This window comes from Equus caballus, chromosome 7 (genome assembly GCF_041296265.1).
Source record: "Equus caballus isolate H_3958 breed thoroughbred chromosome 7, TB-T2T, whole genome shotgun sequence".
Taxonomy (NCBI): domain Eukaryota; kingdom Metazoa; phylum Chordata; class Mammalia; order Perissodactyla; family Equidae; genus Equus; species Equus caballus.
Window position 1 is genome coordinate 2,641,137 of NC_091690.1, and position 24,187 is coordinate 2,665,323.

The window sequence follows — 24,187 nt, forward strand, 5'->3', positions numbered from 1 at the left end:
CGCGTCCCCGTCTCACGGATGGGAAACTGAGGCTCAGAGACGCAAGACCCCCTCGGCGACGCGCCCTCGGCCCCGCAGCAGGGGGCCCCTCTGACCCCGGGCTCCTCGTCCACCCGTGGCTCACCAGGCAGTCGCGCTGCAGCGTCTTGACGAGCGCGGAGAAGGTGTCGGCGTCGAGCAGCAGCCCCTCGGGCATGTCCTGGATGAAGTCCAGGTCCTTGTAGGTGGGGATGCTCTTCTCCTTCTCCTTCTTGCTGGCGCGCCGCTTGTAGGTGGAGCCCTTGAGGTCGAACTTGAGGTGCATCTTGACGACGCGCGGCAGCACGTTGTTCATGACCACCACGCGGATGTTCTTGCCGCCCGACTGCACGCAGTACAGCCCGTAGAACTTGGGCAACAGCGTCCGCGGGTTCTGGTTGAGGTTCTGGGGGGGGCGGGGGCGGGTCGGTGCAGGAGCCGGGCCAGCGGGCTGCCGCCTCCCCGGCCCCCCGCGAGGCCCCGCCCCCCCAGGCCCAGGGCAGCCCCCGGACCCTTCCAGAGCCCCCGCCGCCCACCATGTAGTAGCCGGGCAGCAGCTTCTGCAGGAACTCGGCCTCCTTGTGCATCACTGTCTTGATGATGAACTCGTCGTCGCTTGTGACATAGAAGAGCGAGCCGCTGGCGCCGGGGTTGGACAGCTCGATCAGGGGCTCGTTGCACAGTGAGTACTGAAAGGGCGGGTGGGCAGGGGACGGGGCAGGTCACGGATCACCCCCACAGGCCCCGGGGCCAGCAGACAGCCCTGGAACCGGTCCCTGTCAGCTCCATTTCACAGATGAGGAAACTGAGGCTCAGAGAGGGGGACTGATGGGCCAGAGGCCACACAGCAAGGACTGGAACCCGGCTAACCCCGCAGCCTGAATGTGGTCTACTGCAATGTATTCCCTCTCCTGTGAGTGACAGACACCCTATCGTACTAGGCTACCAACGCACCTGGCCAAGGAGCTGTCACAGACGCTGCTGAGTGGGATTTCGGTAAAGGCTCCCTAGACGGGTGACAGAAGCTGGTGCACCTTCTGTCTGTGCCCTTCTCTCCTTCCCACCCATTTCCCACCTGGAATGCTGCTGTGATAGCTGGAACCCCAGGAGCCACACTGGACCATGAGGTGACCCTCAGGATGGAAGCCATGCAACCAAAATGACAGAGAGAGAGGAAAGCTGCGTCCCTGATGGGCAGCCTGCACTCCGGCTCCCGGCCCACCCGGCCCCTGGCCCTTCCCCCTGACATCTCTTCCACCTCCGTGTGTACTGTCCATCACTCCACACGTTCCCGCCCACCCTTAGACAGTAAGGTCTGTGGAGGCAGCGATTTCTACGGGATTCTGGCCACTGAGGCTCCCCAGCACTGCCACGGTGCTCTGCGCACAGTAGGTGCTCAGTTTCTTGAGCAGATGAGGGAAAAGCAAAGCCTGCAGGCCATGGTTTCTGGCCTTTTCAGCTACTGAGCCAGTGGGGTCCCTTTTGAGGTAAAGGCTGTTTGGGTGCTCGGTTAATCCTACCTGAGCACCACCGGTATACCGGGACGAGGCCACGGGGTGTCCCCACCGGGCCGTTTGCCGCAGGGTAAGTGCCAAGCATGAACACTGGCTGTTTCTCAGTGCCGGCCCAGGACGGGCAGACGGGGAGGACACGGGGAGAAGCAGGGATGGGTCCACTCCCAGGGGTGCTGAGAGCCGTCCCGCCCAGGGAACCCCAATGTGCTGGCGTGCGGTGGGGTCCCCCTCAGCGTGGCTGGGGAATCGCGCGGCCACAGCCACCCACGGAGGCCAGGCGTCCCCTCCAGAACACGCTGTCCAGATGCCCCGGGGGCCCAGACTTGAAGTCCCTGCACTTTCTTTCATCAAGTTCCAGACAAGACCCAGCCGTCCCCGCGTCCCCACCCTGCGGAGGCGCCTTTCGTCTGTCCACCCCCTACTGATGGACACGGGCCGGCCTCCTGGGGCTGTAAACAGCGCCACGGGCGTCCACTCCTGGGAACACAGCGACCTGGGACCCAGGGAACCCACTGCAGAGCCACCAGCTGCACACACGACCCTCGTCCTTGCTCTGTGGGGCTGGCAGGATGGGGGACGTCTGCTGGGGCTGCGACAGGGCTGGAGGGGGACAGCCGTGCGCTGGCCGGTGCGACACGGACGCTACAGTCCGAGCCCCTGCCGTGGCGCCGGGACTCCTCGGCACCTGGACAGAGCCGAGCTGTCGGGGTCCCTGCGCCCTGGCCCAGTGAGTCCTGGCTGTCCCTGGAAGGATGCGGCCTCGGCCGAGGGCACAGCTTCCCACAGAGCAAGGAGGAGGAGTCAGAGCCCATCATCCAGGCCCCCCAACCACAGGGGGACCCCAGGACCCCGGGACGGCAGACGGAGACCCGTCACGTGTATCAACCGATTCTGCAGGCGTGACCTGTGACATACTCCTAACAACAAAGGGGCCCACAGAGGGAACCATCCCCTCGAGATGAGCTCGTGGACACTGTGTCGTCTGCTTTGCCGGCAGCCTCTCCCAGCCGTGGAGGAACAGCCCCGCCGACAGCCAGCAAGGGGCCGAGTCCCCACCAACATGAGCTGGGACGCGGCCCTGGCCCCAGTAGAGCCTCAGGGGAGACCCCAGCCCACCCCCGACTACGGCCCCGAGCCAAGACCCCGCAGAGCCACGGCCCGATTCCCGGCCCCTGGGAACCGTGCAGAGACGGACAGGTCATGTCCTCAGCCACAATGCCCGCGGTGACTCTGATACAGCGACAGCCGACGGACACACTCACCAGATAGTCGTCCGGCCGGATCCCGAAGAGCTCGCGGAAGTAGCGGAAAGCGACGGGCGCATAGGTCTTGAACCTGAAGTCCTGGAAGTGGTGGGCGGGCGTGAGGTTGCTGCCTTCACTGCGGGAGGAGGGACGCGGTGAGGGATGGTGGCGGTGTGGCCTCCCGCTGCCCCTACGGCCCCACCTGCCCAGGCCACGACGGTGCCTCCCGCTGCTGAGCCGCCAGGCTTCCCAGCGCGACCCACCCACACGGGGCTCCCGAGGGACAATGTGGCCGTGGCTGGCCTTGGGCTGGCCCCAGTATCCACCCTCCCTTCCCCCATTAGCAACGGGGCCCATGATGCCAGCTGGGCACACGGCCACCCAGAATCACACCACAGTACCCAGTGTCTCCTCAGGGAGGGGTGGTCATGCAACTGCGCTTGGCCACTGAGCTGTGAGTGGAACCGAAGCCCCATGTGTTGCTCCCTGGCCGTGCTGTTAAAGGGAAGGGGCATGTGCTCCCTGTCTCCTTCTCCTCTTTCCTGCTGGCGGATGCAGCTGTGATGGCAGGAGCCTGGGCAGCCACCTAGGACCACTGGTTAGAAAAGCTGCATGTTGAGGATGGCAGAAGAACTAGAAAGAACCCTGGACCCCAACACTGTGGAGCCCCCTGACCAGCCCTGGATTGTCTATTAGTTTTCTGTGTGTGTGAGAAAAACAAACTTGTATCTTTCCTTTTCCTGGTTTTTTAAAACCACTTTCATATTGCATCTCTCTGATTTGCTATCAAACTAACACCCTGACTGACACAGGGTCAGAGACCAGGGCAGTTCTCAGCGGAGACGGGAGCTCAGGGAGCAGGCAAGGCTGTGCGTGTCATGACAGTGGCTGCAGGGTGGGCTGTGGGAGGACCGAGCTGCTGGCGCCGCGGGCGGGGCCTGGCCCACCTGGGGAAGAAGATGCTCTCCACCACGTAGAAATCCTGCATGAGCACGTCGCGTTCCGGCTTGGAGCTCAGGTTGCCCACGGTGTAGCCGATGCCCAGCTGGATGGCCCCCTTCAGGGTGGAAGACGTGGTCTGTGGGGAAAGCGGGCCGCATCAGGACCCCCGGAAGGACCCCCGCCCGGCCCTCGGTCCCCGGAGGGAGAGGCAGAACCAGAAGCCCCTCGGGACTGGGGCACTGGGGCAGACGTCCAGCCTGCGGCTCGACCCGGCTCACACCGAGGCCGCCTGCCTGGCACTGTCACAGCCCCGCTGGCCTCGGCCTGCACAACCTGCAGCAGGGGACTGGCCTGGCCAAGACGCCAACACCGCTTCGTGCGGCCCCAAGCCAGTTTTCAATAGAGGTTCTGGAAGGTTCCAACATCTCAAAACTGCCTCGACACAGCAGGGGTCTGTCCAGGGTTTCCTTTTTTTTGGAGAGGAGCACAATTTATAGAATGATGCCCCAACTTCCTTTCTGTAGACCAAGTCCCTTCTATCTGCTTTCTAGAGGATTCCCATTGTCACAATGGGCAAGGGACATCGTCCCTCCCTGCCTCGGTTTCCCCAGCCGTGGACAGGACAGGCCCGGCTCTCCCAGGGCTGCACGCATTAGCTCGTGTAGGCTGCCCTTCCCCGTCCCGGGCCCCCACCATCAGTGGCCTCTTCGCCTGAACCCCTGCACCGAGGGGCCGCTTCGGCTCTCCGTGATCAACTCCTTCCAGAGGCCATCGACTGAACACACGCTCCCCGGGGAAGACACAGACGGCCACTGGGCACAGGAGCAGGGGCTCGACGCCATCAGTCCCCAGGAAAATGCAAATCAAGACCACAGTGGGGGACTGCTTCACACCCACAAGACGGATCGGAAAGTCAGACAACAGTGACGCTAGGGACGGGAGAGACTGGAGGCTCGTGCACGGACGGCGGGAGCGGAAGTGGTGCAGCCAACGTGGGGAACAGTCTGCTGGGTCCTCAAAAGGTTAAACACGGAGTTTCCATGGGATCAGCACTTCCACTCCTACGTGTGTGCCCGAGAGAAGTGAAACACGTGTCTGCACAAAAACTTGTACACAAACGTGCACGGCGGTACGGTTCACAGCCGCCAAACGGTGGGCACAACCCCAGTGCCCATCAGTGGACGATGGACACACACATGTGTCCCCCCACACGCTGGAATACCACGCAGCCGTGAAGAGGAGCGAGGCCCTGACACAGCCGCACGTGGACGGACCTGCACACACGACGCTCAGGGAGAGAAGCAGACACAGAAGGACCCACGGTGTGTGACCCCATTGACGGGAAACGTCCAGAACAGGCAGATTCACAGACAGGGAGCGGGCTCGTGGGCGCCAGGGGCTGGGTTGGGGGGGGAGTGACTGCTAATGGGGGCAGGGGTGCTTTTTGGGGTGATGGAAAGTTCTGGAATTGACATGCGGATGGCTGCACAACCCTGTGAGTGCACCAGTGACCATCTAATTGCACACTTCTGGGACGGCTCAGGTGGCGCACGCACCAGCTCTGGGCAGACCAGTCGTAGCAGGAAGGAGCAACTGAGGCAGGCGGGAGACGGTGGGGGGCCCTGGCCTGGCCTCAGCCTGGCTGCTTCCTGAGGGGCAGGGTGGGAGCTGTTGGCCCCCCAAGGCCACAGGCCGCTCCTGGAGCCAGCGGGCAGGGCAGCCTCGGATCACGGCCGGGCCGCCCACGACAGTGACAGGCAGCAGGGACCTCGAGGGACTGAGGTCCCGCAGGGAGGACCCTGTAACTAGAGCGTCTGTCTCCAGCCGAGTGTGACCATGGCCCGCGCCTGAGCTTCATGGACCCTGTGGGGGGGACAGATGGCCCCCGGAACCCCTGGGAGCCCCCAGCCTCCCCGCCCCCCGCTGGCTCAGGGCAGAGGAGGGACCTTCTTATAGGTGGTCTCGCCGGATGCGTCCACACCCCGGTGGCCCAGCTTCTTCCCATGGCCGGGGCCTGGCTGTCCGGTCATCAGTGGGGCCTGGAGAAAAGGAAACAGGGGTTGGAGGTCAGCAAGGAGGGCCAGAAGGTTCTAGAAATCCTCACAAGAAAGGGGCTTTGTCGCCGTGCTCAGCCGGAGCCCAGGGCGGGTGTGGGTGGCTCCAGGGCACCGGCCACACCCCATGGGTAACACCCCACTTCCAGAGGGGCCCCCACCAGACAGGACAGCTGACTCCTGGAGAAGAGCCAGGAGCTCAGCTCAGGGCCCCCTGGGCAGGGCTAACATGGGGCCGGGTCACTCCCGGGGGGCGTCCTAGGCGCTGGGGGCATTCCCAGCCCCACCCTCTCGATGCCAGGAGACACCCGGTGTGACAGCCACAGATGTCCCCAGACATGGCCCAGTGTCCCCTGGGGGCAGGACAAGCCAGGTGAGACTCCTGGGCTGGAAAAATGGTGACAGCATCTCCTCCCCAAGGGGGTCCCGCGGGCCCACGGGGACTGTGGCAGACGTGACACGGGCCGTGCAAACAAGCTCGTGTGGAAGCCACCACCCCCCTGTGCGACCCTGCAGGGAGGCTGGGGACAGGGGCCATGGGGGCCTGGGGGACACGCGCCAGCTTGGGGACCAGAGCCGAGCAGACAGGAGTGGGCGCCCCTGCTCCCCAGCCCTCTGCCGGGACGCCCCCGCGACCCAGCAGGTGGACAAGCCCTCCTCTGAGGCCCTGGTGTGGCAGAGGCGTTCCGGGGGAGGAGAGCGGGCTCCGAGGGGACCCAGACTCCCCGCTGGGACGGTGGGGGACCCCTGCTAGGACAGCTGCATGGGAACACAGGGCCAGACACCCCGTAGGCCACTTTCAGGAGAGACGGCAAAGGCCGGGGACGGCACTGCGGCGCCTGAACCGGGGACGGCGGCCCAGACGGGCTCGGCCGGGAGAAGGGCCGATGGCAGGAATGGGGCAGGGAGGGACCACCACGCCTGTGCAGGGTAGGGTGCTGCCACCAGGCACCACGTCCACACAGCCCCAACCCACCAGGCCCTCCAGGAGCCCCTCGGGGACCCCGTGTGCACCTGGCTTCCCTGTCCCTCTCCGGCCCCCCAGCCTTCCTGTCCCCCTCGTGGGCCCAGGGCTGGTCCTCAGGCTTCACCCCCTGCACCCACCCTCAAACCAGGATGCTGGCAGGACAGATGCGACTGTCACCCGCCTGACAACATGTGTTAGTGTTGGGCCCAGAGTGGGGCAGCGAGTTGCCTGAGGCCACAGAGCGGGACACAGGCAGGGCCAGGCGCTCCCTCATCCATGTTCTGGAAGGAGGTGGGTCGGGGGCCCAGGGAACACTCACCTCCGTTGGGGCCATCTTCTTCTGGGCCAAACCTGAGGGCGAGAAGGGAGAGACTTCAGACCTCGGGCAGCGGGCCCAGGCCGCCCATGTCCCCCGTTCACACGCGGGCGCAGCACCCACCACCTCACTCGGCACCGTGGGCCCCTGGACGGTCATGGGGACCCCTCGTGGGAAACGGGCACAGAGACAGGACAGGCCGAGACGGTGGGAGGGCTGGACACCAGGTGCCCCCAAGGCCACGGCCGGGGCCTGGGCCTCCCCAGAGGAGGGGAGACGCAGCGGGGAGAGGGTGCCAGACTCTAGGCCGCTGTTTACCCCGAAGACATCAGGTTCTCGGTCACAGACAACCGCGTGACTCTGAACTGACACAAGCCATGTCCCTCGGCGCCCTCACCAGAGACGCCTGGGCCACGGAGGAATCAGGTGATGAGGGGGGAGACAGCGCAGCCCACCGGGGCCCAGGGTCATCCCAGGGTCAGAGGCCGAGATGGAGACGCTGCAGTGCGGGCTGTGCAGACGGAGGAAGGGGCCCCGAGCCCAGGATGCGGCGCCTCTGGAAGCTGGAGGAGGCGGGACACGCTCCTCCCCTGGGGCCTCCGGGACCCGCCCTGCCCTCATGGGGAATTTAGCCCCGTGGGACCCTGTCAGACTCCTGACCCCAGGACCGTGTGGTTTTAGCCCAAGGGTATGAGGATGTGTGACAGGTGCAACATGAAACACACACTGAGTGTCTACAGGTGTCGCCTCCGGGGAGGTAAGTGGAGACGAGGACAGACAAGGGCTCCCAGTCCGGGACGGGGAGCGGAGAATGGTCTGGAAAAGGGCGTGGGAGCCCGCAGACGACCCGCGGCACAGGTCGGGTGCCGGTCAGCAAGGAGGACTCGGCTTCTCCCCAGGGACGGGAGCCTGGGGTGCGGCGGGCGGAGGCGGCCCTGACTCGGGCTCCGGGCGCCCTCTGGCGGCGGCCGCGAGGAGCTCAGGCTGCGGGGACCAGGAGGAGGGGCCGGCGCTGGTCCCAGGCGACGCGGGGGGCGGGCGCAGGCGGGGGCGAGAAGCAGGCGGCAAGCGACTCCGGACGCGGACGGAGCATCAGCTGAAGGACGGAGCCGGGGGCGGGGGGCGGCGGGGGCAGCCTGGCCGGGCGGAGCGGGAGCCCCCCCCACCACTGGGGCCCGTCGAGGGGCCGCTGGACCCCGCATCTGGGGCTCAGGGGAGGCCCGGGCGGGAGTCAGGACTGTGGGCGTCGGCGTCGTCGGGTGCAGACGGGGTTGGAGCCCCGAGGGTGGACGGGGGTGCGGGTAGGGGAGGGAAAGGTTGGGGGTCGCAGGTGTGGCAGGCCCAGGTGAGGGGTCAGGGGTCAGGCTCACTGACCTGCTCTGTCCTCTTCTAACACCCGCCCGCCCGGCCAGGGCTGGGGGAGGGGGAGGGGCTGCTAACGGGGACGGGTTTTCCTTGGGGGGGACAGGCATGTTCTAGAATCAGAGGTGTGACGGTCGTACAACATTCTAAAGACACAAAAAACACTGACTTGTACACATAAAAGTGTGAATTTTATGATTTATCAACTATCTTTCAATAATTAACAAAAACCAAGCCGAGAGGACACTGAGCTGTGGGCGTGGCCAGGCCAACCCGGGTGGGGACTCGTGTCCTTTCAGCCGCAGCCACAGTCCCTGAGCCAACCACCTGTGCAGGCACCAGTGTCGAGACCCCCAGGAGATGGCCAGAGAGGGAAACTGAGGCTGGGGGGGTGGCTGCCCAAGGCCATGGTCACGGCCACAGGGCCCACCAGAGGACAGACCGAGGCCGGGTCACCTGCCCGGGCCAGGAAGGCTGCTGATGGCGGCTGGCCGGGGCCACGCCAGCCACGTGGGGGTCACAGGGGCCACGTGTGTCCACGGCAGACATAGGGGGCTCCTGGCCATCCCGAGGCCCGGCCGACTCAAGCGGGTGGTGGAAGGTGCTGGAAAGCCGACATAATATTTTCGTTGGCAGCCCCACAGCAGAACAATTGCTGGTTTGCGTCTGGGGTGTGGGGGAAGGAAGAGGAGTGAAGGCAGGAAGTTGGTGTGGACCAGGGCGGAACATTCCAGGCCTCGTCTGGGGGCCCTGGTATCAGAGACATGAGCCGGCTGCCCAGGGTGTCCCCTCCTTGGCCCACCCAGGGCCCCTGAGCCCGGAGCCCACCCAGCCATGCCCACCTGCAGCTCCCAGTCCCTCATTCCGGGGCTTTCTGCCTGAGAGCGTGGGTGCCCAGCTCGTGATCCCCCACACACACACCGCCCCTGCACCCTCCCCTCCGCTCCCCCTGCCTGCCCGGCCATGCCACCCAGCGGCCGCCACCCAGTGACCCTCGGACCCGTGGCCACACTGACCCCACCAGAGCCTGCAGCTGGAGCATAGCACAGAGGCGGGGAGGGTACAGACGTGTGGCCTCTGGGGATGAGCAGGCCTGCCCCAGGACCTTGGCACAGTCCGCTCCCTTGGCCCAAACACCCTCCCAGCTCGTCCCAACGATGGCTCCTCGACCTGCAGGTCTCAGCCCCACATTCCCCCCCCGAGGGGCCTCCCTGGGCACCTCCCCTGCAGTCACACCCCTCGCTCTGCGTCTGCGCCCTCATCACTCTCCGGAGTTCCTCCTTTTCTGTCCGCCCCTCTAGGGACATGACTGGTTATCTGCTGATGAGCCACCCTGGCTTCAAGGAAATTCAGTATTAAAAATAGACCGGGGAGGGGGGCGCGAGGCGCTGCAGAGCGGAAAGCAGGCCGGGCCGACCCGCCCCGGGCTCAGCTGTGTGCGGCCCGCCCTCAGCAGACACCTACACGTGCTTGTTGACTGACTGAGGGATGGTAACACACACCCGTTCCTCTCCCCTCTGCACACAGAGAAGCCTCAGCAGCAGCAGCTTCTCCACGTTTGTCTGATGTAGAAATTGAGGCGGAGAAAGCTCCTGAAAGAACGTGGGTCCCCAGGACCTGGGGAAGGGCCTGAACGTCTGTCCTTCAGCAAAACCACCCGGCTCCACCTTCCGCGTCTATGCAGATCTGTCCTATGCAGATCTGTCCGCTGCTCCCTGCTCCTCGAGCTCAGCATTGCCCCCTGGACCAGCGCCGTCCCCTCCACCCTCGTCGCCCCCCAGTCTATGCTCCCCATGGCCCCCACCAGAGGGCACCTGGGAGCCGTGAGTCAGTCCCACTTCCTCTGCCCGCAGCCCTCCAGGCTCCCTTCCCTCTAGGAGAAGCCGAGTCCTCCCCTTGGACCCCCAGGCCCCGCACGACCTGCCCTCCCTCCTCCCTCTGCTCCAGCCACACAGCCTCCTCACTGTTCCTCCCACACGCCAAGCCCAGGCCTGCCCCAGGGCCTTTGCACAAGCTGTGCCCTTTACCTGAACCGCCCTTCCCAAGCCCCTTGCAGGGTTTGCTTCTTTGCTTCACTCAGGACCTGGCTCAAGTGTCTCCCTCTGAGAGGCCATCCGCCGGCCACTTCACCCAAAACAGTCCCTCTGAGGGCACCCTCCTCATCTCCCCAGCTTTCCCGGTCTTCCCGGCACATGGCACCCCCCAGCGCTTGTGCACTGTGTCTCCCCCACGACGGGGGCCAGGTCTGCTGTCACCCGCCGCCGGCCGCCTGCAGGGCTCCCTGAGTGCAGAGATGGAGAGTCACCGCGGGGGGGGCGCAGGGGCGGCTGCCAGCTGGGGGCCGGGCCGCGACTCACACAAACAAGTGAGCACAGGGACAAGGCAGGCGGGCCGGGCGCCCTCACCTCCCCGAGCAGCGGGAAGGGGCTGGCAGGCCTGGGGCTCCCGCACTGCAGACCCGACCCCGGGCACAGAGCCAGCCGGCAATCACGGAGGGACCTGGGGACCCTCGGGGGGCAGCGCCAACCCTCAGTCTGGCCAGGCCGGGCCGCGGGGAGCAGACTGCGCGGACGCTCCAGCTACTGCGGGAGAGACTCCTGCTCGACTGAGAGGGGCCCCTGCGGCCACGTGACGTCTCGGAGCAACAGACGGTGACAAAGGGACAGGAGAGCAAGGGAGGCTGGCAGCTGCTGGCTCCACCCCGGGGACACCTGAGGCCCGAGGTCCACGGCGGGTCCCTGCTGGAGGCCACGCACAGACGCAGGCAGAGCTCCTGCCGGAAGCCCCCAAGCTGGGGGCGGTTTGTTACACAGCCATGGCTGACCATCCATTGACAGGCCAAGGGCGCTTCTAGAAGGAACAGGCAGTCTGTCCCCAGGGACAACTCGGGGAGCGGGAGAAAGGGCCTGGAGCTTCCGGCGCCTCTGCCAACTGGGACCTGCTCCATAAAAGAAGCGTCAGACACACCCAGGCGGCAGGAACCTGGCCCCAGGAGGAGCGAGACCCCGACACAGCCGCACGCGGACGGACCTGCACACACAACGCTCAGGGAGAGAAGCAGACACAGAAGGACACACGGCGTGCGACCCCATGGACGTGAAACGTCCAGAACAGGCTGATCCCCAGACAGAGAGCGGGCTCGTGGGGGCCAGGGGCTGGGGAGGGGTTGGGGGGACTGCTGATGGGGACAGGGCTTCCTTCCTTTGGGGGTATGGAATGTTCTGGAACCACAGTGGTGATGGGTGCATGACACAGTGAGTGAACTAACTGCCACTGAACTGCGCACTTGAAAGGGGTGGGTTTTATGGGGTGTGAGCCACATCTCAGCATGAGGAAGCGACTCCCTTTAGCAGCAGAGACAGTGCCCAAGGCTGTGCGTCATCCGGAACCTTCTCCAGGCTCCGTCCTGGCGGTCACTGATGCTGCAAAGCGAGGGAGTGCGGGGCCCCAGCCTCCTTGTCCTGAAATGAGGTCCTGAAACCAGATGGCGGCTGCGGACCAGGGGAGGCGGGCGCCCCTTCCACGGGGACCGGCCAGCTACCCCTGCAGCCACTCCGTCCTGGACCGAGACCTTCATCAGAACCCACGGCTGGAGAATGAGACGCAGACACGGCCAAGTCCAAGGCCCTGAGGACGTGACCCAGCGAACACGGAATGGCCGTCCAACCGGGTCAAAGCCGCAAATGGGGACCCCAACCTCTGCTGTTCCCTCATCGTGGACCACCGGCCGTGCCGCCGTGACACAGATGCCCTGCTCTCCTGACAGAAGGCACCACGTGCCAACAGTCTGGGCCTCCAGGCTCCCCCAAAGCCCAGTCACTAGTCCAGGGTCCCCCTCGGCACCGTGACAGTGGCTGGGTCACCTCTGGGGGGCCGTCCTGGGCGCTGTGGGGGGCTGAGCAGCATCCCCGGCCTCACCCACTCAATGCCAGGAGCTCCCCCAGTGTGACACCCACAGACGTCCCCAGACATGGCCAGTGTCCCCTTCCCACAGACTCTCCCCCCAGCCCAGAGAGGTGGCTGCTCCTGAAAGCCTCGTGTCACAGTTGGGGGCACCGAGGCACAGCGAGGGGGACTCAGACGGTGCTGCCGAGAACGCGTGTGAGCCGGGCCCCTCAGGTCATCTTGGGCTCCACACGGACCACGTGAAGTGACGGGGACCCGAGGCCGACGGTCCTCACGGGAGGTGACAGGCGGAGGCGTGAACACAGGCGCGCAAACACAGGACCTCCCTTGCTCACACCACCGGAACACCCTGGCTGGCCCGCAGGGTTGGCGGACGCCAAGGCAACCTTAAGACCCAGGGCTTTTGGGAGAAAGACCTCGGTTTCTCGAACACAAGCAGATCTGGAAACACAGGGCTGCACCCTCACTCGCCTGGAGGGGGCGGCAGCTTCCTCCACCCTCGCCCTGCGGTGCCCACTCCCACGGCAGCCAGGGGACCCCTGAGCCAGACCCCACTGACTTAGTGACCCTATTTCGTGACTGCCGTTTCCGGGCTGGGGAAGCAGGGGTTTGGAGAAATGGAGGCAGTGACCCCGAGTCGAAGTTGAGGAACGCTCTGCTCGCATCTCCCAATCCAGGAGAGCCTTCGAGACTCGGCCTGGAGGTCACATCCAGGACAGTCAGGAAACGAGAGTCAGGACAGAGAGAAAAAGAAAGTGGGGCTGGGGCGCGTGCAAACAGGCAGACAGCAAAGCTCCCAGCCGACGCCCACTGTGACCGCACGCCGGGCGCGGCCAACGCAATAAGAGCAGAAAAAGAAATGGGATGGAGGCGGGAGAGGAAAAGCCAGAATTTTACTAAATCCAGAGAACCTACTGGCCAACCGTCAGAGCCAAACGGAGCAAGGAGTCCAGTGACTCAGTGAGGTCATGCGGCCAGCGCGGCGAGAGGAGGCGAGGGGACTCGGGAGACGCTGCCCTTCGCACCCGCCACCCGCTCTGCCACCCCCGCCGCCCCCGGGTGGGTCTGTCCACGGCAGCCGCCTCCGATCAACAGACCGATGGCGGGAAGGCCCCAGGGCGCCAAAGCCCCAGTGGCCGCTAATGCCCCCTCGCCAGGTTCGCACCTGGTGTGACGCTGACCAGGTGTGAACCAGGGTTCCGCTCGGCGACACGGAAAGAGAGAACTTTCCGGTGTTTGCGTCGTCTCGGACTTTAGCACCAGGGTTCGGGCCGAGAATCCCAGAGTTAATAGCTGATCAGAGTAACTAACGTCGCAAAGAACACGCTGGAAAATATCAAACTCTGGTTAATGAGACACACGCCTGGGCGGTGGCGGGTGGGGCGAGTGCGTCTGCGACTCGGAAACCATCCAGAAAGTCAGACGGATGGGGGGCCACGGAGCGGGTATGAAATAAATACAGCAAAGCGCCAGTCTCGGGGGCCATGGGCTAAGTGGGGCGCGTCTGCTGTCCAATTCGCTCAACTCTCAGTGCACCTGAAAGCTGTCGTGATAAAATGTTTTCCCTCCACGTTAAAGGCGAATTTTGACCTTTGATGCCAAGTGTCTTCAAGCTTTGGACAAACACATCTTTTGAGCAGATTCTGCCCAAGGAAGGTGAGTGATCACCCAGCTAGCAGCCGACACCACGGACCACCACTGTGCCAGGCCCCATGCCACGGGCTTCACACACAGTCACTCATCACACCTTTGAGGAGGCTCGTTCCTACCTCAGGGCCTTTGCACTTGCCGTGCCCCCTGCCTGGAACACACTGTCCCTACATCTCCACTTGACTGGCTCCCGTCCTCCCTCACTCGGCTCTCAGCTTGAACGTCACCTCCTAGGGAGACCTCCCTGACCACACGGGTCCCTTCCCACGCCCGCCCCTCTACCACACCCAGTTTATTTCCCAGGGCTACTACTACTGTCTGAAGCGAACTTCTTTATTACTTGCTCCTGCCCGGGAGAGCAGGGACCGGGACTGTCTTGTTCGTGGCCGCCTTCCCCAACACCTGGCCCGACCCTTGGCACACAGTAGGAGCACAATACCTACAGGTTGAATGGCGCTGGGCAGGGGAGGGTGGGGTGGAGAGGGGGGCAGGGATCTGAGGAGACCCCGGAGAGGGCGGCCAGGACGAGGAGACCCCCGCAGTGCAGGGGAGGAAGGGAGGCGGGCCCCCGTCAGGTGCACAGTGGGTCCACCACCAAGACTGGGCCCAGAAGGAGGGACGCGTGGCGCTGGGCCCACGTGCGCGACGGCGTGTGGAGGGCAAGTGTGGACGGCATCGGGTGAGGAATTAAAAATGTCCCAGTAACAACTTCCCCAACCACCTTCTGTTGGCTCACTCGCTCATTAACCCCAAACAGCGGCGTCCCGGGTGCGGGGCCCCGTCTGGGGGACAACATGCCACAGAGGGCCTGGCTCTTTATCTAACTACACTGTTTAACAAGAAAAGATTTTAACATCTTATTTATCATTTCCTTTAACATCTTATTAAGAAAAGCACCAAACAACAAAATCCCTCTGTGCAGGCCAAACTCATTATTTTTTCTTCATCCTTAAACTAGGGGTCGGCACGGACTCCCCGTGAAGGGTCAGAGGTCTGGCGGCCGGGACAGGTGTCCTGCCCCCAGGGGACACTGGGTGGTGTCTGGGGACATCTGTGGCTGTCACACTGGGGAGGCTCCTGGCATTGAGTGGGTGGGGCCAGGGATGCTGCTCAGCCCCCCGCAGCGCCCAGGACGGCCCCCAGAGGTGACCCGGCCCGTCAGCCATGTGGGGGACGCGGGGGGACGGTGGTAGGTGACTGTTCGTTATAGCATTTTCTGGGTATTTGCGATATTTCGTGACCCAAGTATCTTTAATCAGACGATCCTCTCTACTTTCGTCTTTGGTTTGAAGTCCCCATATTGAAAAGCCACGAGCCCGCGCGTCCCCGGCCGTCCCCATGCCCCCGGGGGGCACCGTCACTGTACCCACGGTGCAGCCGGGGAGACTGAGGCCCGGAGGTCTTGGCGGGTTCCAGGCCGTGGAGCCGCGGGCTCCTGAGGATGTGCGTGCACGGGGTCCCTGCAGACTCCGCGAGCCCGTCCTCTCGGGCTTCCAGAAGCTTCCTCCTGAAGCATTTCTGTGGCTTCCCCCGCCCTCCAGGTGGAGCTGCTCCAGCCACGGGCCGTGTGTCCACAGCCATCTGCTCCCGTCCCCTCATCCCCTCGACGGGGCTCCTCAAGGACAGAGGCCGCGCCGGGCCCAGCACCGGCCTGGCACGGAGCGCTGGCTCTCCCCGCATCTGATGGCAACTGTGGCTCTGCCCTGGGCACCGACGCGCCTGCTTGGCGCCCTCTCTGAGCCGGGGCCACCTTCTGCGCAGCCCCTCGTGCCCACAAGCGCTCCGCCCGGGGTCGCTCTCGCCATCACGGGCGGCTCCGCTCCTCTCCCGGAGCCCAGCACAGGGGTGGGGGCGCCCGCACCCAGTTCCCCTCCAGCCCCCACCCGGCCCACAGCCTGGCGCCTCCCTCCTGCTCACCGCGCTCAGCCCGGGGTCCTCACTCTGGTCCTCCCCATTCAGCCTCCCTCCTGGCTTTGGGCCCCAGGCCCTGACACTGCCTGCGCCCCCTCCCCGACCCTCCCTCCTGCACGACAGTCCGCCTTCCGTGGTGTCCGGGCTCCAGATAGCTCTGTGGGTGGGCCTCCCCCCTGACCCCGTCCCCCCGGGGACCGCAGCAGCCAGCGTGGGCAGGGGCAGGCCTCAGCGAGCATCCGCCAGTGGAAACCTGGAGGGCTGCCTGGAGGAGGTGGAGGACGGGCACCACCAGGAACCGCAGGGAAAAGCACAGGGAACAGAGTGCACACACTTGCCTCACGCACAGTCCCACGGCCTGCAGGGCTTCCGGCCTGTCCCCAGCCATGCCCATGTCCTCCCTTTTCAGAGGGGGAAACTGAGGCTCAGAGAAGGGATACAGGATGCTTTGTGTTGAGAGAGAAGCCCAATTCACCTAAAGGAAGACAGGTGCGGAGGGGGAGGGGGTCCCGGCTGACACCCCTCAGGCCAGCGCTCTGCACCCCACGGACCAAACCCGCCACCGCCTCCTTTGTAGATAATGTTTCACTGGCACACAGCACGCCAGCCACTCACATCCCCCGGGGCCTGCAGGCGACCACTGACCGCTCACCTCACGCCTCAACTTACAGAAAGGTGGGAGGCTGGGAGGGAAGCCTCCAGGGGGCCTGGTCTCCACCTCCCCCACGGCTGCGGTGGGAGCGGCCACCTCTAGGTGGGCCATGAAGGACACTGTCGCCATCACGATCGCTCCTTGAGGGGGAGCAGACACCACGCCGTGAGGACGCGCAAGTGGCCCACAGAGCTGGGCCTCCTGCCAACGGCCATGTGGGGAGCAGCTCCCCCGGCCCCGGTCGAGCTTCAGATGAGGCAGGGCGGCTGACAGCCCGACTGTGACCTCATCGGAGACCCCAAGCCACGAGGTTTGGGGTTAAGCCACTCCAGACTCCGGACCCCCAGAAGCCGCGAGACCACAAATGCTCATTATTGCTGAAAGCCACTACTCTTTGGGGTGATTCATTTTGCAGCACGTGCTAACTGATGTACCCGGGGTTTCAACGTGGCCCCTGATGGCACAAATGACGGGTGAGGAGGTGACCAGTGGACGCCCTCCCTGCCCTCCCCTCCTTCTCTCCCCTCACTCACTGCATTCCCACCACACGAGTGGCCAGTCCTGCCCCACGGCCTTTGCACAGCCTTCTCCTCTGCCTGGACCGCTTAGCCCCATCTCACCATTCAGGCCTGGGTTACATGTCACCTCCTCCAGGAGGCCCTCCCTGACCACGGACTGAAGTTGGCTCTCTCCTCCCCTGGCCCTTTCATAAGTCCCACCCTGCTTGGCTTAATCCCTTCACTCCCCCAGTGGCCACGAGCGCCGTCCTTCACCACCCCGGCGTGGGGACACGTGCCTGGCACTCGGCAGGGCTGCCGGCACCAGCACCAGCTCCCTCCTCCCTGGTGGTGGCCCCAGGAGTCCCAGTGAGGAGGCCAAGGGGGGCAGGAGCCTGGGGTGCAGCCTGCTTGTGTGAGCCGTGTCAGCTCCCGGGAGCAGCCGGGGGCAGCGGGAACAGTGACCAGGAGCCGACGTTTATTTACTGCACTTGTCCAGTGGGGCCAGCACAGCAGATGCCCCACGTATTAACTCACCTAATGCTCCCTGCAGCCCCGGGAGCTGGGTACTAGCTTTCCCTCCACTAACAGAGGTGGACGCCGAGGCTCAGAGAGGCCAGGTCAGCTGCCTGAGGTCACCCAGGGAAAACTGGGGGTGGACGGACTCGATTCCGGGTGGTCAGGCTCCAGCCTGAGCCACACCACGTCACGGGAAGGAGACAGGAAAGAACTGGCTGTTCGAGGACCAGCAGAGCCTCTCAGGCAGGGAAAAGAGCTGTGCAAAGGCCCTGGGGCAGGACTGGGCTTGCGGAGTCGGAGATCAGCAAAGAAGCCTGTGTAGCCGGAGCAGAGGGAGTGAGAAGAGGCGAGGGCAGGCAGCAGACGGGCCTTGCCGCCACTGTCACCAAGAGGACCCACGTGTGGGTCGTGATCAGGGTCCGTCTGCAGCCCCTCCCAGCCTCCTGGAGGCAGGGCCGGGGTCTGCCTTGGCTGGTGTTTGAGGTGGTTGTTGAATGAACATCTGTGTCACTCACGCTGCTCAGGAGAGTGGGACAAGGGGGCACCCCATCGCAGGGGCACAGGGCAGGCCACCTGGCGCTGGCCTCTCCTTCTGGCTCCAGCAGCTACGCTCTTCCCGCCAGGCCTGCACACAGCAGGTGTTCCCTACAGAGCCAAGGGGCAAATGAGACGACGGCCAGCAGGCCCACGACGGGGCGTCACACAGCCATTCAGAGAACGCAAGCCGCCGCGGCAGAGACGCAGAGCCGCGCCGGACCCCAGAGAGGACAGGCGCTCGTAGAGCAGGGCTGGGGCCCGTGGAACCGTCCAGAACGGATCGGCCGAGAGCCCAGATGGAACCTGCGCATCCACAGGCTGCTGATCCTGACACGGACACAGGACAGCTCCCCAGGGACAAACAAAACAGAGCAAGGGGACTTTGTCAAAATTAAAGCTGTTTGTGCTTCAAAGGACACCCTGGAGAAAGCGAAAAGCTGACCCCAACGGGAGGAGGAGCCTGTGACTCGCACGCCCGAGAGGGGACTGTGTCCACGACACGGGACGCTCACGACTCCACGGCAGAAGGACACCCAACTCCGCTGAGACGAGCAGAGATCTGAGTGGACGCCGCTCCAGGGGACACACGACAGGCCGGACACTCGGGAAAAGATGCGCAATGTCACTCATTGTCGGGAAAAAGCGAATCGGAACCACAGAAAGACCGGCCCACCCCCACCGGGACGGCGACGATCAGACAGACGGACGGTGACGAGTGTCCGCGGTGACGAGTGTCCGTGGGGACGGGACAGACGGGAGCCTCGTGCCCGGCGGGTGGGGATGGAGACGGTGCAGCCGCTGTGGAGACAGGATGGCGGGTCCTCGAAAGGTTAAACATAGAGGGACCGTCTGACCCCACAAGGACGCTCCAGGTGCCCCCCCCAGGAGAGATGAGAACGTCTGTCCACACAGAAGGTCGTTCAGGAAGATTCACAGCCACCAAAGGCGGAGACGCCCCCAGTGCCCAACGACAGATGATGGCCACACAGCGGGGTCCACCCACACGCTGGAATATGACACAGCCGTGAAGAGGAATGAGGCCCCGATACAGCCGCATGTGGACGGACCTGCACACACGACACTCAGGGAGAGAAGCAGACACAGAAGGACACACGGCGTGTGACCCCAGTGATGTGAAACGTCCAGAACAGGCAGATCCACAGACAGAGAGCGGGCTCGTGGGGGCCAGGGGCTGGGGAGGGGGTAGGGGTGATGCTCATGGAGACGGGGCTTCTTTGGGGTGATGGAATGTTCTGGAATTGACTTGTAATAGAACAACTCTGTGACTACATTAAAAAACTGACGAATTGTACAGTTTAGGTAAAATGTGTGGCATGTGAATTACATCTCAATAAAGCTCTTACCAAAAAGTGTTTAGAAAAAAGCCAAAGTGCAGGACAAGGTCTATTTACAAACACGATGCAGGAGGTGTGCAGGGAGCGGGTGCGTGGCCGAGGGCCTCACAAGGGGACACACGCAGCTGGTGACAGGGGTGCCTCGGGGTGGGCCTGGGGGTGGAGCCAGGCCTGCACTTTGTGCCATGAACATGTGACCCCTTTCCAGAGGGAAAAGGACAGTCAGGAGAGAGCTGAATTCTCAGTGCGAGGGCAGCACATGCAAAGGCCCTGTGGTGACAGGACAGGTTGCTTTCCGGGAACAGCAAAGAAAGGGTTGGGGTGGTGGAGGGGTGGGCGCAGCTGGGAAGTGAGAACAGGGGTGGGGGGCAGTCTGGGGGCAGAGCCCTGACCGGCTGCCAGCCCTTCTACCCCCCCAACACTGAGACCTGCCCCGACTCTCTGCCCGCTTTGCTCCCCACAACTCGACCTCACTGTACAGAGCTTTTAAACGTGTTTCCAGAGACGTAAACAGGAAGCCCTGTAAAGGATGTGGGGGGGGGGGGGTGGGGGACACAGATTAATCCAGAACTCCACAGGCCCTAAGAGAAACAAGGTTCCAGAATCTTCACCACCTGGGCCACAAACACAGCCGCACGCCTGTCTGTGCTGCACACAGGCCCTGCCACCAAAGTCCAGGGCCCTCAGCTCTGGGCAAAGCCAGCCGTGGGGCAGTGGACAACTGCCATGTGGGAGGTCCCATGAGGCTGTGGGCGGCTGGGGGGCACCAGGTGGGCTTCCTGGAGGAGGCAGCAGAGGACTGGGATGGGGCGGGGACAGCAGCGCACGTATCCACCCTCACTCGCCGGCCAAGATCCACGGTAACCACGTCCATGTCGCGGGCTGCCCGGCCATCCTCGGTCACCCACCCGCGTGTGCCCAGCTGAGAGGACAGGCGATGCCCCCTCTTGCTCCAGCTCAGGCCAGAAACGAGTCCTTCTTGCGGCCTCTTTAAGGCTGTGGCTTCTGCATCTTCATCCTTCCGTAGCGGATTCTGCTGTTTGAACGGCCCCCGGGCTCAGAGCTGCGGCGCCAGCCGGCACTCCCAGGGCCAGAAGGCCGCCCGGAGGCGCCTCGCAGGGAAAACGCGGGGCCGGGATGCAGGCAGGTCATGGCGCGGCGGCAAGTGGCCACCGAGCACGGTAAACACAGCGTCTTTAAACAGAGTCACGCGGACACCAGGCCAGGCGTCGGCGGCTCGAGGACAACGTCGCGACCAGAGGCCGCGGGAACCTCCCCAGAGCAGGAGCCCCGTATTCGCTGATTCAGTGTCGCAACGACTTTCTGGAGCAGAAGCGCCGCGAATAACGAGAATCGACCGTCTGTGAGCATTTAGGGACAAGGGGCATCGTGTCTGCAACGGATTCGCCACGGCCCAACTACATCCCTCTCACGCACACACACGCACACACACGCGAGATCACACACACTCGGAGGGACAGCAATCAGCAGAGCGTTGCCAGCCGGGGGACCTCAGGGAAGGGCGGTGCGTGGGGTTCTTGCAACACCTTCTGCCAGCTAAGAAGTCTTCAAAACAGAATGTTGAACAAAGACCAATGCACGCGGAGACGGGGACGGATGGGCACAGAAAACGTCTGCGATGCCGGTCATCAGCTCTGCAGGAACGGAGACGGCGAGACAGAAGCGCCGACTTCCCGCCGCCGGCGGCTCCGCCGGCCGCTTTGGCACCGAAAGCTCGTGATGACTTGCCAGATGAGGGCCAGAAATAGAGCAGCCACACACAGGAAGTCGGTCTGGAACAGAGGTGGCGTCTCGAATGGGCGAGGGAAGCAGATGATCCAGAAAGTGGCATTGGGACAACTCTGAGCCACCTGGAAAAGCTCGGTTCGATTAAACCTTGTCCACCTGATGCCAGGATAAACCCCAAATACAGCAAGAAGGTAAGTGCTCAAAGAAAATGAAGCTACAGAAGTACCAGAAAAACTTAATTATGACCTCAGAACAGAGACTTTTCCATCCACGACACCAAACTGGGAAACCATGAATGGAGAGATTGATAAATTTGACCACATAAAACCAAAAGTACCTGCCTGCCATTAGTAATCATCCTAAGAGAAAATCATCCTAAGAGAAGATGGGAAAAAACTGCTTGCACTTGTAGCGTAGATAAAAAAAAAAACCTTCCATCATATGTAAAGAGCTCCTACAAATCAATAAGAAAAAGCCTGAAAATCCAATGGAACTTGGAAAAGACACAAGCACACAGTTTCCAGAAGATGAAGTGAGAGCTGAGATGCGTGCAACTAAATGCAGGGATGGGGGCAAGCAGTGAAGAGGGGTCTGTGTGTGTGGATCAGGACAGGCGGGAGCAGCGCCCACAGGCTTGCTGGAGGGCAGGCAACAAGGCATTGGCCTCGGCGGCGGGCCTGCCTCCCCAGTGGGTGATGCTCCATTTTCCAGCTCTGACAAAATACAGAGCATCGTTGGGGGAGAGCAAGGGACAGCCCCCCGCGGTGCAGCCGCTGCCCGTGTTACCCAGGGGGCAAGTCACTGTCTCCCAGACTCGACTCTGCTCCCTTCGCTGGAATATGTTTAATAAAACACAGATGAAACACGGGAAAAAGGAAGCGACACGTGAAGAGCGGTTCCTCTGATTCACGCTAAGAGGAACAGAAACCACAATGATGCCGAGATGTCCCTTTGCGCCATCAGACCGGCAGCGGCTGGGGACTGGACCAGACCCGGCGCTGTCCCCCGCTGCCGGGGGACCCCAGCGGCTCACGCGGCCCAGAGGAACCGCGCATTCTCGTTCTCTGTATTTTCTGATGCTTGTGACATCTCGGGACCTTGCAGACGGGGGACTGTTGCTTGAGCGTCAGCACCTACGACAGGTGTGCACGCCTCCCACGTGCAAACAAGACCCCCCCAGACACACACACAGGCCCACGGCCCCTGCCGACCCCCAGGGGGCCGGCCAAGCACAGACCGCCCGGAGCCGCTGGGGGACACGCACACGCTTCACGTTTGTCTCAGACGCACGCACGTCGACCCTGTCACTGCGCGTGGGCACCGCCTGGGTCCCGGCACAGGCTGAGGGCAGATTCCATGTCAACGGAGACTCTCCACCCTTTGTGAATTCAGAGCAACGTGAAAATATTCTTAGTTACAGAATAAACCCAGGAAAATCGTCAAAAATGAACAAATAAACGAGAGAAACAGAAAGAAGGTATTTGCGGTAAAAACATAGAGAACCAAGCGCCAACGCTGAAGCGCAGGGGGCGCAGGGGCAGCCGGCCGGCCCTCTGTCCAGGGCACGTGCGTCCCCACCCCTGGCGCCAGGTGAGCCATGTGACGAGTCTGCCAGCGACCGGCGGGCAGGTCACTCCCAGACAGAGATTTTCCAGATGAGGGCGCAACTCGGGTGCCCTTCTCCCTCTGCCGGGTGACAGAGCGCCTCGAGGTGACAGCAGCCCCGTCACCGGGTCTCCGAGTGACCACCAGGAGCACAGCCCCTGCTGGCCCCACGCGCACACTCAGCACAGGTGACAGACAAGGGAGGGGCGCTGGGCCGTGGGGATGCTCGTCATGCAGCAGGGCCTGGGCTGCACTGACAGATACACACGGCACCTGCTCACCTGGGCGGGACCCCGGGTTGATGGCGCCACCTGAAGAGATGGGGGATGCCCCCTCCCTCCCTGGCGCCCCCCACATGGCTAAGCTGGGCGCCTATGTGCCCCGTATCTGGGGCGTCCCCCGCATGCCAGGCCCTGTTCTGAGCATTTCCTGCAGGCTGACTCCTCCTAGCCTCACATGAACCCCGAGAGGAAGGCGCATCTGTGATTCCGCTGTACAGATGAGGAAACTGAGGCACGGAGCGGCTGAACAGCCTGACCTCAGGGCTGCTGGGACCCCGCTTCTCAGCCCTCCTGCTGCTCTCCCCTCCCCCACCCACGCCCACCCCCCGTCACATGCTGGGAGCACCACCTCCCGTCACAGCGCCCGGCTGGCCCCCAGCTGAGAGGGGACGGGGACATCGACTGCCACGTCACAGCTCCAGGCAAGGGGACACGCCCACAGCCCTCCCCGCCCCGTCCCTGAGCCCCAGACTCAGGTCGGCTGCCCCGTCTCCACGTGGGGCTCACAGCGTCTCACACTCAACATGGCCACGCTGGGCCCACCGTCCCCACAGCCGCTGCTCCCGTGTCCCCATCTCAGCTGAGGGTGGCTCTGTCCTCCAGGGACGCGGCCCACACCCTGGGGTGACCACTGCTGCTCTCTCTTGCTCCCACACTTGACCCGCCAGCAAGTGCTGTCAGCTCTGCTTCTAGAACCTACTCGGAATCGCTCATCTCGCCTGGCCTCTGCCTGGGCCCCCCGCATCGCCCCTGGTCCCTGGCTTCCCTCCTCGTCCCACAGGCTTCCCTCCCCGCAGCCTCGGCCACAGGGCACCAGGAGCCCCCGCGTCGTCTGACCTCCTCCGCCCACAGCCCTCCAGGCTCCCCCTCCCTCAGGGGGAAGCCGAGTTCTCCCTGCAGCCCCCAAGGCTCCGCACAACCTGCCCTGTCCCCTCCCTGTCCTCTCTCCCCTTCCTCCCTCTGCTCCAGCCACACGGGGCTCCTCGCTGCTCCTCCCACACGCCAGGCCCGGGCCGGCCCCAGGGCCTTTGCACAGGCGGTATGCTCTGCCTAGAACCCTCCCCCTCATCTCCACAACACACACCCGTTGTTTCCTGTGGATCTCCAC

General features: G+C 63.7%; 1 protein-coding gene across 3 annotated transcripts in view; it reads right to left on the reverse strand.

The window, feature by feature from the left end:
- PIP5K1C (phosphatidylinositol-4-phosphate 5-kinase type 1 gamma) overlaps positions 1-24,187 on the reverse strand; it is a 48,514-nt gene that overhangs the window by 18,592 nt on the left and 5,735 nt on the right. For all 3 annotated transcript variants that reach the window (XM_023644405.2, XM_023644403.2, XM_023644402.2), the window contains exons 2-7: positions 7,059-7,090; positions 5,665-5,757; positions 3,724-3,854; positions 2,795-2,912; positions 555-707; positions 125-424 (exon numbers count right to left, since the gene is read on the reverse strand). In XM_023644405.2, the coding sequence (XP_023500173.2) occupies positions 125-424; positions 555-707; positions 2,795-2,912; positions 3,724-3,854; positions 5,665-5,757; positions 7,059-7,090 (827 nt within the window). The remainder of the gene's footprint in view (positions 1-124; positions 425-554; positions 708-2,794; positions 2,913-3,723; positions 3,855-5,664; positions 5,758-7,058; positions 7,091-24,187) is intronic.